Below are 13785 nucleotides of genomic sequence, written 5' to 3'. Positions count from 1 at the left end.
ACTTTCCTTAAATCACTCACAATTCTTTTTAATGCCCTCAGTAGTTTTGTATACTCTTTTTAGCACCTCGTTGCCTTCTATTATGCTCGTAAAACAATTAGGCAATGCATGAGTTAAATGACACTCAGTAACCTGACACAAGATGAGAAAGATAATTTTGATGCACTGCATTTCAGTCTAGACGTGTGCGTAGATGGCTACTAGCTTACCACATAGGCCATCTATGGTTTTGATACTTGGCTTTGCCAAAACACATTGTAAGCTATGTTTTTATCAGATTCTTATAAGGCCATCTGTCTTCTGGTGAGGTGCCCGACTTGCTAATTCTTTTTATGATGGATTAATTTAAAACATAGATGCATCTATCTGTTCTATTGTATGTGTGCTTTTATTTGCTTTCCTTTTAGTGGAGAGCTGAATTAACTTCTGAAACAACATCTTAGATGTTTCCTTTGCAAAACTCGTTCATGTATAAGGTGGTTGAAAGAAAATGTGCACTTGTTACTATATCCTGAAGATTGACCGCGTCTGATTCTTTAAATTGGGGTCCCACATTATATAATGCTGAAACCATCTTTTTCCTTTATGCTTACTTGTATCTATTTGAGCATGCAACTTCATATTTCTTCATTATACTTCAGTATGAAAAACCTTATCTGGTTTTGATACTTTCCTTTGTTCTCCCTCTATTTATGCTATCATGATCATAATTGTTATCCGGCAACACTTAAGATTCCCATTGTCTCTCTGCCCATCCATGATATAAATATGTTTATGCATATATGCCTGTATGGAATTTTGCATGAAGATATGCCAATGTGTGTTTGTGCATTCAACTAGTACCTCTGTTGTCATCCTTGTATATTATCATTTTTGGTTGATATCACTTAGTGAAGGCGCCTAATTTTGCTTTTGTTGTTGACTTATTTGCATGCATGTCAGATGTCAGCATTCTACTATTCACGTGATAAATGGGTTAATTATTTTTCATAAAACATGTTGCATGTGCTTTGGTTATTGACATTTGCATGCACGTCAGATGTTAGTATTCTACTATTCAAGTGATAAATAAATAAATAAATTTTTCATAAAACATGTCTATGTGGAACATCATAGTTGTTTATTCAGAGGCCAGTGTTTCATAAAACATGTCTATGTGGAACAGCATAGCCCTTCTCTTAACATTCAAAATTCTTGCTCTTACTTTATCCTTTTATGCTTTTCTTTAAATTTGTATTTCTCAGTGTTACTCTATGACTTCAAAATTTGTGCATTTTAATTAAAAGGAGATAAGGCTTTGCTTCTTACACCTTCAAACATGTGGACTATGTAACTAAAGGTAGAAAATAGGAGGTGTTTAGCCTGAAATGCATAAGATCCTAGGCTTCCATGCAAGTTCATTGCTGCTCAGGTAAGCTATAAACAGTGGCTACCTCAATGGTTTCTTTTATTTATTACAAATTATTGCTCTAAATTTGATTTTATTAGAATAATTTTGTTGATGACTGCAAGTTAGCAATTAAAGGATGTGTTTAGACCTGTTTGTCCAGGATGTAAACTTTCACGGCCTTTGATTGTCATTCTGAAGAATGCATATTCAAATTTTGAATTCAACTTTTAGTTTCTGTCTTTCTGCTCATTCAAACACTTTATGCTTTGTTTTCTTTTTCCTTTTCTGCTCCTTCCTCTTAACTATTTGTGTTTGCATGTTCTAATTTCATTTGGAATTATCTGATCAGTTTTTCAGATGAGTCTAATCAGCCATCTAGTATCCCAATGGACACAACCAGCTCATATGTTGCAAGAATAGGAAATTTTCAGTCCACAAGTAGGAACTGTGAGAGGTGGCAGCGATACACAGTGAGTAGTAGAGGAGGCCAGAACAGAAGTGGTGGTCGATATTCTCAGTTCTTTCCTCGGGATGGATGTACATACATTAATAAGCATGGCCAGTATTGTGGGCCTTACTTCCCGAAACAGTTATTTGAGGGTTTATCTACTGGGCTCCTGCCTGAAAATCTTCCAAATTGTCCTATGGTAGATGAGAATCATAGACCTTTGAAAATTTTAAGGCAATTCCATAGTGAACATGTTGCTTCTTCAACTTCAAAGCAGAATGAATCAAGTCAGGCTTCCAGCCATTGGACTGAATTCTCTGAACAGGGGTATCTTGTTGACAATTCACTTTTACTTCTGAAACAACAAGTACGATCCCAACATGATGATGCTTATGGAGCTAAAGGTTTGAAACTGCAAAATGTAAGCACAAAAATTACCTTAAAATAATCTGCTAGCGGTTACAGATATATGCTGTTCTTTGCTGGTAAATGGATACTTTATTTGTATTTGCAGCATTGTTATTAAACCTGTTAATATTCTAATGCCCATTTCTTAACTGCTAGAATGTTCTTATACTTGTAAACATTAATCTGATTAGTGAGTTTTTTTGAATCAGTCATCATCAAGCGAAGAGTTGTGCTGGATTTTTCATGACGAGGAAGGTAGAAGACATGGACCACATTCTCTTGCAGAACTTCGTTTTTGGCATCATAACAATTATCTTCGTGATTCCTTGATGGTAAGAACATATTAATTGATTTTGAGAGGCATGATAGGAATAGGATATTGTTCTTTTCTTAAAAGGTACACTGTTCATGCCCGCCTCTTAGCTCTTTCCAACTAAATTTTTTCCTTTTCTTTTCTCTTTTCTTAAAAGTTACATTGTTCAAGCCCGCCTCTTGGCTCTTTCCAACTGAAAGTTTTTCCGTTTCTTTTTTCAAGGTGACAGTTCATATTTTAATTGTTCTACGTTCTACCTTCTACCTTCTATCTAATCTCGTAATATTTCATATTTCTGCAGATATACCATGTGAATAACAAATTTGGCCCAATTACTCTTGCAATGTTGATTGATCTATGGGGCAGAGGCATGCAGAGTACATCCAAAGCTTCCCTAAAATCTGGGGTTACCAGATTTTATAATGATTCTTTAATTAGTTCCATAAATACCATATCTCAGGATATCTCTTTTCAGCTGCATTCTGCAATAATGAAATCTGCTCGTCGGGTGTTAATTGATGAAATTATCAGTAACATCACGCCTGAGATTTTTGGCTCAAAGATAGCCCAGAAGAAACTTAGGCTAGAACTCAGTACTGAGGTGAGATAGATAAGATATTCAATATTAAGAAAGAAAAGTTTCTGTTATTATGATTTTTCTATATTGAGTTTATTTCTGGTTTTGCTATCTAATTTTCTACACTAAAATTATGATTGTGAGTCTTGTTTAGTAGCAAAAAAGGTCGTTTATTTCCTCTTTCCTGTTACATGAAGTAAATCGCTATGTTTTTTTATTATCAGTCTTTGTCTTGTTGACTATTTTTGTGTTACGTATTTTCATCTACTAATAGTTTTCCGAGTAGTTCTAAAGTCAAAAACTTCTCTTAGTGAGATGAAGTTTCCACCTGTGTTTGAACATGAAGTGAGAAGTGTAGATATTTCTTCTTACTCACTATTAACTTCAAAAATTAGTTTTGCTGCGGATCAAGTGAAGACAAAGCATATTAGTGTAGCACCAATATATTTTCTAGTGCCTGAAGTGATGTATGGCAAGGTGTGGAAAGTGCACTATTTGTGTCAGTAAAAGCTTCTTTGTTTGAATATTTGGCATATATTAAAGAGAAACAGACAAATCTATTATGCTTGGCAGCAAAGATGGTAGTGCCGATGGAGGGCACTTGAAATGGATTGTGCTAGTGGCACAGACCCGTGCTGGGCTGTGCCGACTTGTGTCGACATGCACTGTCATGCCGACCTATGCCTGTCGACATTGGTTTTTTATTATATTATTTTACACTTTAAAAATTAGTTGGGGTGTACAAATGATAGATGTAGCTCAATTTTGGCTAAATCTATTATTTCTAAGCATCTTTCTACATAGATATAGCATTTTGCTGCCAGATCTATGAAAAATACTCTTTAAATACAGAATCGAAGCGATAACTTTATCCCCCCCAAAACTTCTCCTAAATTTATATTCAAAATGGATCAAAATTGGTACATTAACATATTATATTAACTCTATCTAAGTTGATTTTAACCCAAATTTTATAATTTTTAGCTAAAGTTTTATTATTATTAGATTTTCTTCAAATTTTAAAATATCTAAAATTAATATGTCGAATTCTTTCAAATTGAGTCAAAATTGATATAGGAACATGTTATATTAACTATGTATTATGTTTAATTAGATATTGATTTATTTATTAGGGAATTTTACAAATCACACCCTACATTTTTTTAATTTTATAATTCACACCCCTTCTTTGAGTATTTTGTAACCTGCCCACTCATTTTCTCCTATAATTTTTATTTAATATCTTGATGTTATTTTGACTAACTAACATTAACCAAAGTACTCACACCTCTATACCATTTTTCTCTACCACTGCATCATCTTCTTTTATCTTTTCCCCAACCACCTCCTCCCATGGTCACCACTGCCACCACCTTTTCTCATCTCCCCTATCTTTTTTTTCTTTCTTCCCCCTCATCTTCTACCAATTTTATGGGAAAGATAAGAGAGAATGAGAGGATGAAGGAGAGAGTAAGGTGTGTTGGGTATTTTATAAAATATTTAGTATATTATATCTGAATATTCCTTTGAGTTAATTCAGGGTGTTAAATAGAAATTATAGAAAAAAGAAGAGTTGGGTTACAAAATTCTTAAAGACGTAGTGTGAATTATAAAATAGGTAAAATATAGGGTGTAATTTGTAAAATTTCATAATAATTAAACTTCTATCGAAATGAATGTATTCAATCATATTATGTGTTGAATAATGTTTCTATTTGTTTATTACTATATCTTTAGTAAAATAAGCAATTTACAAAAATAATGTAAGAATAAATACTCTGATGTATGCTTTAATACATATATTTAAATAAAAAATTAATGATAGTTATATCGAAGACATTAAAAATATCTCTAAATACCCTTAAAATTTTATTAGATGTGTGCCAGAGGCATGCCAATACGTGTCAGTGGCATGAGGGGCCTGTCGATCAGCACGTCCCTTGTCGTTCAGTGACAAAGATTGAGACGGCACGTACCTTCGGCATTACCATCCCTTCTTGGCAATAGAAAATAATGTAAATAAGGTAACTTTTACCAATGAGTCATACTTGCCATGTTTGCTCTTCTAGCATATGATCTTTTAGTTTTAATGTTTCTTCCTTTTATCGAATATTGTTGGAGAGATAAAGCTACATCAATTATTATCTGGACATCACCTGTTTTTGCCGTTTGATCTGTCACTTAGCTAAACATTTCCTCATTCCTCCTTTTATTGTTTTATTTGATTAGCAATGGGTTGTTTAAATCTGAACTTCTATATGCCTCTATTCTTTTCAGCATTCTTTTATTCAACTTTGAAAATTTCATCTATCCGTAGTCTGCATGTTGTTGTTATTGCTCTGAACTTGTACAGTTATCTGAGCTCTGCCCATTTACTCTATAACAAAATTTCTACCGTTCCCCTAGACTCTTGACAACTTTTGACTCGGGAGACAAGAGAGCGGGCTTACTTATGCCACTCTTTTCGTGCTCGCTTGTCTTGTCTAGACAGACTCAAAACCTTTTAAGTTTTAATCTTCAGTATGTTGCCTACTTGCCGCATAAATAGAATGAAATATATCGAATGTGGTATTTATGGAAGCTGACACTCTATTCTGTGAAGGTTTCCTAGAATTTTGGTTGTAAATAGTAATTTAATATGCATCATTTTACTACATTAATCTAAAATATAACATGATTGGAGTTTAATTTTAATTGCAGGAAATAATTGATGTTAGTGATTATCATCATCCACCAAAACTGCCCTGCTCTATTGAGATGGTTACATACAAAGTGAAGACAAAGATTCATAGTGTATCACATGCTAATTTATTTTCTGGCGCCATTGCTGATATTCAGAAAAATGTGGAGAATGCGCTATTTGTATCAGCAAAAGATTCTTTGTTTGAATATTTTGAGAGTGTTATTAAAGAAGAACTTACAAATATTTTATGCTTGGCAGTAGAAAATATTCCAAATAAGGTCAGTTTTTCCAACAAAACAGTATGTTTGTTAACCATGGCTACTTCTGGCATATGACCGTTTACTTAAAGCTTTTCTCCTTTATTAAATCTTTCTTGTTGAAGATATAGAGTTGCATCAATTCTTGTCTAAACATCACTTATGATTATTGTGGTAATTGCCACTCATCTGAGCTTTTCCTTCCGCTTCTTTTTTTAGCCTTATGTCAGTGGTTTAATACCTAATTGTTTATATCTCAATTCATATGCAAATTTATTTTCTACATTGTTTGATACTGTGATTTAACTATGAAATCTCATATATCTTAACTGTGCATGCTCTTTTCATGCTATTTCCTTAAATTTTGCAATTTCTAGAAAAGTTGACTTTCGAAGAAAGAAAATTGGCGTGCACTCCCCAGAATGATAAAATAGATGATTTATAGAGTTAAACAGAACGAATCGCAGTGTAATAGTGATAATGTCTTCTATTCAATTGCTTTGATATTTGAGGTTTACTATATGTGCTTGCCTGTCTTTGTCTCCATAGAGTCAAAATCTTGTTAGTTGCATTCTTACAGGGTGTCCTCTGCTTCACTTGGATATGTTGCCTGTTTTCTGCATAAGCGGACTACTGGAATGTAATATGCTAAAACATTTGCTAGCTATGGAAACTGACATAGCCGTAAAGCTTATCTATTTGCTTGTATATAGGGCCTGTTTCTTTGGATGTGCTTGCAGATATTGCACTTATTGCTCTGGAAGAGAAACCAGCACAAGCAGCAATTTTAGATTCATACCTCTTACTTTCTTTCCCACTGAAGGTTGAGAAACCGTGTTTTGACATCTACTCAATTTGAGAGTTTGTCAAAATACAGTATATGTATCTAGATTGGTACATGGAGATTGAAGAGACTACTTTATGGAATTCATATAAAATATTTTCAGATTATGTTCACTTAGAAATGCAGGTTTAAATACATCAAACCAAACTGAGAATGATTGAATATTTCTTCTAGTTGCAGGAGAACTGTCCTACATTAAGTGGATACAATCATCCAAGAGAAATGCCCTGTCCCATTGTAATGGTTGCTGGTAAAGTGCTGCAGTTTCCTGGTAATATTTTTCATATTTCCCCTGATATTTGTCTAACTAGAGGGTAGACTTCAATTGATCCCCATTTTCCCTTCCACTTTCTGGCCAGCGGCACCAGGTTCTTTCTCTACCAGTTATGCGAGTTCCTTTGAAAGGTTGGGTATACCCATTTCAACTGGGTTTCATAATGAATATAATGAAGAATCACCTCCTCCTGGGTCAGAGGAGTCGTCTGTCTCTATGATCATAGTTGAGGAAACAAATTTTCGACCTTTACAGTCAGATGAGCTTACTCCACCAACAACAAAGTATGTAACCTTGGCGTTTTGCCGGCAGAAGCTACACGATGAAGTTCTCAGTGAGTGGATTTCTCTTCTTTTTGATGATATTTATAAATGCATTGCCCTATGGAATGTTTCGGGAAACCATGATTCTAGTGTGCATCATCTAACCAGCAACAGGTGGAACCTGAATAACTCACTTGAGGTATGGTTTTCAAGCTTTTGCTGTTTGGGATTTTACATATAATGCCTTCCACTTCTTATCATGCTATTCACATTATTGCTAATGAGGAGTATTCTTATTTTGACCTTTACCAATCTAGTTTCTTACATGCATTTGTTCCAGAATGCCTCATTTTGTGGTCATCAAGGGAATGTCTCTGATTCATCTGGTACATCAGTGAAACTTAGAGAAAACAAAATTCAATTGAATTGCTCTGCATTAGTTGAGTCACCCTCATTTTCAAGAAAGTATACATATCATCAGAAGAAAAGAATTGGCAGGAAAATTTCTAGGTTTTCATCACATTGTCTGCGAGAAAATGTCCAAGCGCGGAAAACTATGGACCTCTCAGGAGGTCAGAAGATGCGTAAATCCAAGCACGGACCCAGGATAATGAAAATGGATTCACAAGATTTAATATCGAGAAAGGTGGAATATTTGGCAAGTAAGCTGCATTCTCAAGGCACAATTGAAGATAATACGGCTGATGATTGTACATTAAGTCTGAAAAGAAAACATATTCTGAGGAGTATCACAGTGGGGAGGGTGAAAAAGGATTTTGAATTGCAAATTTTTTCTAATCATGTTGCATCTCTTAACAGTGATCCTTTTAAAGAAGTACCTTCTGATAATACTACACTTAAGTTGGCAGAAACTTTAGATTTCAACAAGAATGCAAGTGTGCAAAATTGTGGTTGTGATTTGAGCATCCAGAAAGAGCCAGCAGCATCAGTCTCTTCCAGTAGAATCCGGAATTGTAAGTTCTTTTGTTCTGTATGTAAATGTTGTAAGGTCTCAGCCTACTGAGATGGCTTTCTTCTTCATACTTTACATTTATTAACTTTGTCAACAAAAAAAGCATATCTAATTCCCAAAAGAAGATGGGAATTGATTAATTAGCACCTTTTAATGCTTTTAAATTATCAGCAGCAAATTCTGTTAAGAAAAGAAAGCATACACATGTGGCAGAATGGAAAGTTAAACTTTCTGTACCGTGCCCCAAGTCAGATGGCTGTGCTCGAGCTTCTATCAATGGATGGGAGTGGTGTGAATGGTCAAAGAATGCTCTTCCTTCTGACAGGGCTAGCATTAGAGGAATTCGTTTTCAGACCATTTGTTTTGGTCCTGAAACTAGCTTGTTCAACAGTTCCAGTCATAAGGGTCATTCTGCAAGAAACAGTAGGGTGAAGCTGCGCAAACTTCAGGCAGCTGTAGAAGGTGTTGACTTATTAAAAGTCCCTCAATTGAAGGTTATATAAACTATAAAGTTATGTTATCATATGTTTATTTTAGTTTATCGCCATATTTTCTGGATTTACTCATACATTTACTCTTTATAGGCAAGAAAAAAGAGATTATGTTTCCAGAGGAGCAAGATTCATGATTGGGGGCTTGTGGCACTTGAGCCAATCAAAGCTCAAGATTTTGTAATCGAATATGTAGGTGAATTGATCCGCAGTCAGGTAAATCCTTCTATTTTCCTGTTCACATTTTATCTTGTGATGTTTATGTTTTATTCAATATCTTGGCTGTTTTTCACATGCAGATAGCAGACATACGTGAGCATCAGTACGAAAAGATTGGAATTGGAAGCAATTACCTCTTTAGGTTGGATAATGGTTATGTGGTGAGCGAAGAATTAAAACTTTCATAGTCTAATGTAACTATTACTTTGCACGATCATAAGTTGGTTAGCTTTAAATGTAATGTGCTTAACCAGTATAACCCAATATTCTGTAGCCTGGATTCTAACTAAAAACTGTTAACCTCACATTACATTGCTCTTGAATTCTTTTAACTATTATGAATCTTCTTAAAATTAATTTTTGGCTGGATTTAAATTTTATACAATCAGCATCTACCGGCATAAAATTAAGTGACTTGCTAGGTTTTCAGTTTTAATTTGTTGAAGTCTCACAGCTACTCTATTTTCCTTATATACAATCCGTCTGGTAGTAATGTATTCTTTACTCAACCTCTTAACTCAATCTGCCTAATGCATTGGAACTTAGAGGTGCACAATTTTGTGGATGTGATGCTTGAATTGGAATTGTGAAATAATATAGAGGTATGAGTATTGCATTTGAAGCAGTCCAGAAAGAGTTGAATGCCATTGACTTGAACACTTTCTCATACCATTTTTGGTGCCTTTTTTGCATCGAAATTATGTCTAGAAATTGAAAGAAAAAAACACTTTTTGGGTTTGGGGTTGCTTGATTCTCTCTTACACAATGCATTAGATAGATAGGGAGAATAGATCTTTTCTAAATCCACCATCTGCATTACATCTAGTTTGAAAGAATATTAATAATGAATTCTCTTTGCAAGAAAGATAAAATCAATCTCTTTTGTACTTCTCAGTGCTTTGACTTCTATTGAGGATCAGATCGTTTTATTACGAACTTGTTACATGATCCTTGACAAAGCCCTTCAAGGTTCACATGTTATGATGCTATTTATTTCTGGTTGGTTTGATAATGCAATGTTGCTGAACTTCGTAGCAACGGTTGTCATCCCAATGGAGTAGGAGTGATGATTAGCCATTGGCATGATACATGCTGACCATCCAGTTGGCACAAAATGGCTCATTCTCATGTGAAATAGCACTTTGCTGATTCAGTACATTTCTATATTATAGCATCCTATTTGGATAGGATTCCAAGTGTAGGATTCAGGACGATGCATGAATCTTAGATTAATAAATTTCATAAGATAACATTCCGGGGATGAGATTCCAAGTATGCAAGTTTAAGTCGTTGGATCCATACTCATGCTATTTTACATGGCTAATTTTCCATGTGAACATTGTAAGTAACTGCATTAGTTATCTGCTAAGTCAATGATCTTGTTGAATATTGCTAATTAATGCATCTTTGCACACTTAATATGAATGGTTATTACTTATGATGTAGTTTCCCTGTGGCTTTACTTCTCCTATCCTACTTTGGTTACTTTTTCCTATAATTGATTTAAAGTATCTCCCTGCATGTGTATGCGAAGGTCTTATGATGTAGTTTCCCTGTGGCTTTACTTCTCCTATCCTACTTTGGTTACTTTTTCCTATAATTGATTTAAAGTATCTCCCTGCATGTGTATGCGAAGGTCTCAGCAAGCAATAGAACTTAGTAAAGTAAAAGGTTTATCAGAGGAGCAAAAAGTAACACTGATAAACATAGACTCAATCACAGGGGGATGCAGAGACCATATGATTAGGTTGTTATCAAAAGAGTCAACTAGTTTTGCCACGAGTCTAGTTTTGCTTGTCCTTTGATTGTTAGTAGTTATGTAAAGTCAGGAGTTACTCATATTTGTTTACTGTGTTATTGAGATATTCATAATGCACAAATTGCACACTTTTTGGTAATGCAGGTAGTGATGGTAGAGAGTTTTTCTTTTTTCCTTTTATGATAGTTGTTAATTGTTAGGCCCTTAGGGGCCATATTGTGAATGTTTTTGTGTATGAAAGACAAGAGTGACTATCTAACCACATGTATAAAGGAATGAGAATAATATCAAATTTCTTATTAAAATTACACGTTGAGAAGCTGATGAAAAAAGATGGATCAAAGAAAGGTGTTTGCAAGTTCCAAGTAGAATAGTTTGTTTTTTCTTTTCATAATATTACTAAATTATTTCTGCTTTTATTAATTTTTTACGATGCAAGCTCTTACTATACACATTTGATGAGCTATTTATAGGAATGTTACACGACATGTGCTTCTCTTGATATTTTGAAGATTGAAGTTCCAGTTGGAAGCCTATACTATAGCTAGCAGAATGGTTAGGTTTAAATTTTTTGTATAGATCATTTGCTATAATAGATTGGTTGATGGAAAAGATAGTGCAGTTTAGTTTGGACATTAGATCGAGTTTATGTGATATAACTTAAATGCCTCTGATGTGAAACAACGAGATTGTCAGGATTCTAAGAACGATGATGGTTAGAAAGAGAATAAATGAGGTTTCATTTAGGGTGAAAATGGGTCAGATTAATTTTGGCCTGACCCGTTACCTGACTCGATTCTGATCAGATTCGGGTAAAAATTTTCTATCCGACCCGGATGTGGATACGAGTAAGATTTTTAAAAAAAATTTGGGTATGGGTTGAATATAATTTTCAAAAATGGATACAAATATTGTATATCCGTTTATTTGCATTTTTCTTGAATGATTTGTACTTTTTAGTTTGCTTATTTAAATTGTGAATATTAATATTGTTACTAATGATGTGTTCTATATTATTTGTAGAGATTGATTTTGCTAAATTTTTATATATATTTGATATTCAAAAAATTTGTTTGTTTGAAACTCTTAATATTTTGTGTTAATTGTTTCCAAAAGAAAAGTTATAATTTATTTAACATTCGATTCTTTATTCGAAAATTATCTGATCCGTATTTAAAAGTTATTCGTTTAGGTAGGATATAGTTTTAAGTTTTGTTATCTATCAAATATCCGTATCTGAATCAATATCCGGATAAAAAAAATATGGATTTAGATGTGGGTTGAGCCTTAACTGATCTGTTTTCACCCTTTGATTGCATACCTTCATTCTCAACTAGGGTTTCACATTTAAAACTTACTTTCATTCTTAACTAGGGTTTCACATTCAAAACTCATATTGGAGATCAATCTAAAAAAATTCATTTCTTTATTAATCCCGACTAAGTAAAAAACTGGCTTATATATAGACTTTATAAATGATAATAAGTAAATAACACCCTAAACACAATAAATAACAAATGTATAATAAAATGACTTAAGATTAATTTGATAGGTTACGGAACGATCCCTTCAAGATCTGGATTGATTGCAGGAAGCAATCCGCGCAACCGAGGAAAAGTATTCACCAAATATTCTCTCGTAGTCATAAAATTACGAAACCAAGGTTGATCGATCCGTAACTTCCTGATCTATATTTTTCGTATTTACGCCCTTCATAGATTTGAACTGCAACCGGGATGAAAACACGATAGAGTGGGATGATGGTGGTGGTGACGGGTGGAGTGGATGTTAGGATTATGGATGATAATAAAGATGAGGATGGATGATTGATGCAATTTAAGGGATAAGAACAAAGGGGAATAAATGATTGAGATTCCAAGGAGGAGGGAGGACTTGACAGACGAGGGAGATTAGAAGATAGATGAGACCTTGCCAACGGTAGAGGTAGCTGGTTGGTGAAGTGGGAGGAGGGAGATTATGGTAGAGAGACTAGAAAGGATAGAGGAGGATAGAAACAAATATTCACTTAACATAATAATTTTGGCTGCCATCTATACCTTTATAGAGGCTAGCCAACAAACCAAAATAATAATTATTGACTCTAATTCTAGTGGACTCCCGTCGATCGCGTTCGAACGGGGTCGACCGCGTTCGAACGCACAAACAACATTCTCTGTGGATGCAAACTGATGCAGGCGTTCGCATGCGGGCGTTCGAACGTGCCCGACCGCGTTCGAATGCACATTTCACGTTCTCTGTTTTTGCGAACTGATGCAGGTGTTAGCAAAGGCATTCGAACGCGTCCTCTTCCGCGTTTGAACGCGACTTACAGAAAATTATTTTAATAAAAATAAATAACTAATGCAATAAGAAAAGACTAGCAAGGTACATCATAATTCCTTGAATGAGGAATTGCACTGATGCCTGTGCCTATGTAATATATTACTAATATCCACACCATTCTCTCCGAGTGGGAGAGAACTTGACTCTGTCGAGTGCATCCTCCGTAGCATTCGTTTTGCTCTAGTCCCATAATTTTTTGTCACTCCCAAGTCACTTTGATTAAACCAAATATCATCATATTCAAAGATAGGATTCACGCCTCCATCCTCAAGCTAGAGTTTCATACTGAAATCTTCTTAATGGTAAGATTTGTCCTTAGTGACTTCAAGTAGTGTACTGTGACTTTCCTCGTACTGCTCTAGTAGTGTATTGTGACTTCGAGTAGTGTACTGTCTGGTTCTTATCATTCCTAGTCACTTTAGTCAAGCCAAGTATCATCATGCTTAGGGATAGGTTTCACACCTTCACCCTCAAACTAGGGTTTCACACTCAAATCTTTCTGATGTCAAGACTTGTCCTTCGTTTTAGAAAGGGTATCGATCA

The 13785-nt window shown here is 34.6% G+C and overlaps 1 protein-coding gene across 12 annotated transcripts in view; it reads left to right on the top strand.

The window, feature by feature from the left end:
- The window catches only part of LOC140788248 (histone-lysine N-methyltransferase ATXR7-like), a 32972-nt gene that overhangs the window by 1614 nt on the left and 17573 nt on the right, over nt 1-13785 (top strand). For 5 of the 12 annotated variants that reach the window (XM_073137438.1, XM_073137432.1, XM_073137461.1 and 2 more), the window contains exons 2-11: nt 1740-2259; nt 2456-2578; nt 2861-3160; nt 5837-6097; nt 7095-7191; nt 7280-7656; nt 7798-8431; nt 8602-8924; nt 9015-9137; nt 9221-9301. In XM_073137438.1, coding sequence (XP_072993539.1) covers nt 1740-2259; nt 2456-2578; nt 2861-3160; nt 5837-6097; nt 7095-7191; nt 7280-7656; nt 7798-8431; nt 8602-8924; nt 9015-9137; nt 9221-9301 — 2839 coding nt within the window. The remainder of the gene's footprint in view (nt 1-1739; nt 2260-2455; nt 2579-2860; nt 3161-5836; nt 6098-7094; nt 7192-7279; nt 7657-7797; nt 8432-8601; nt 8925-9014; nt 9138-9220; nt 9302-13785) is intronic. The other 7 variants (XM_073137510.1, XM_073137493.1, XM_073137477.1 and 4 more) reach the window with 7 other exon arrangements.

Source organism: Typha latifolia, chromosome 1 (assembly GCF_019914945.1).
Source record: "Typha latifolia isolate L0001 chromosome 1, TyphaL0001v2, whole genome shotgun sequence".
NCBI classification, from domain to species: Eukaryota; Viridiplantae; Streptophyta; class Magnoliopsida; order Poales; family Typhaceae; genus Typha; species Typha latifolia.
This window is presented reverse-complemented; position numbering and strand designations above follow the sequence as displayed.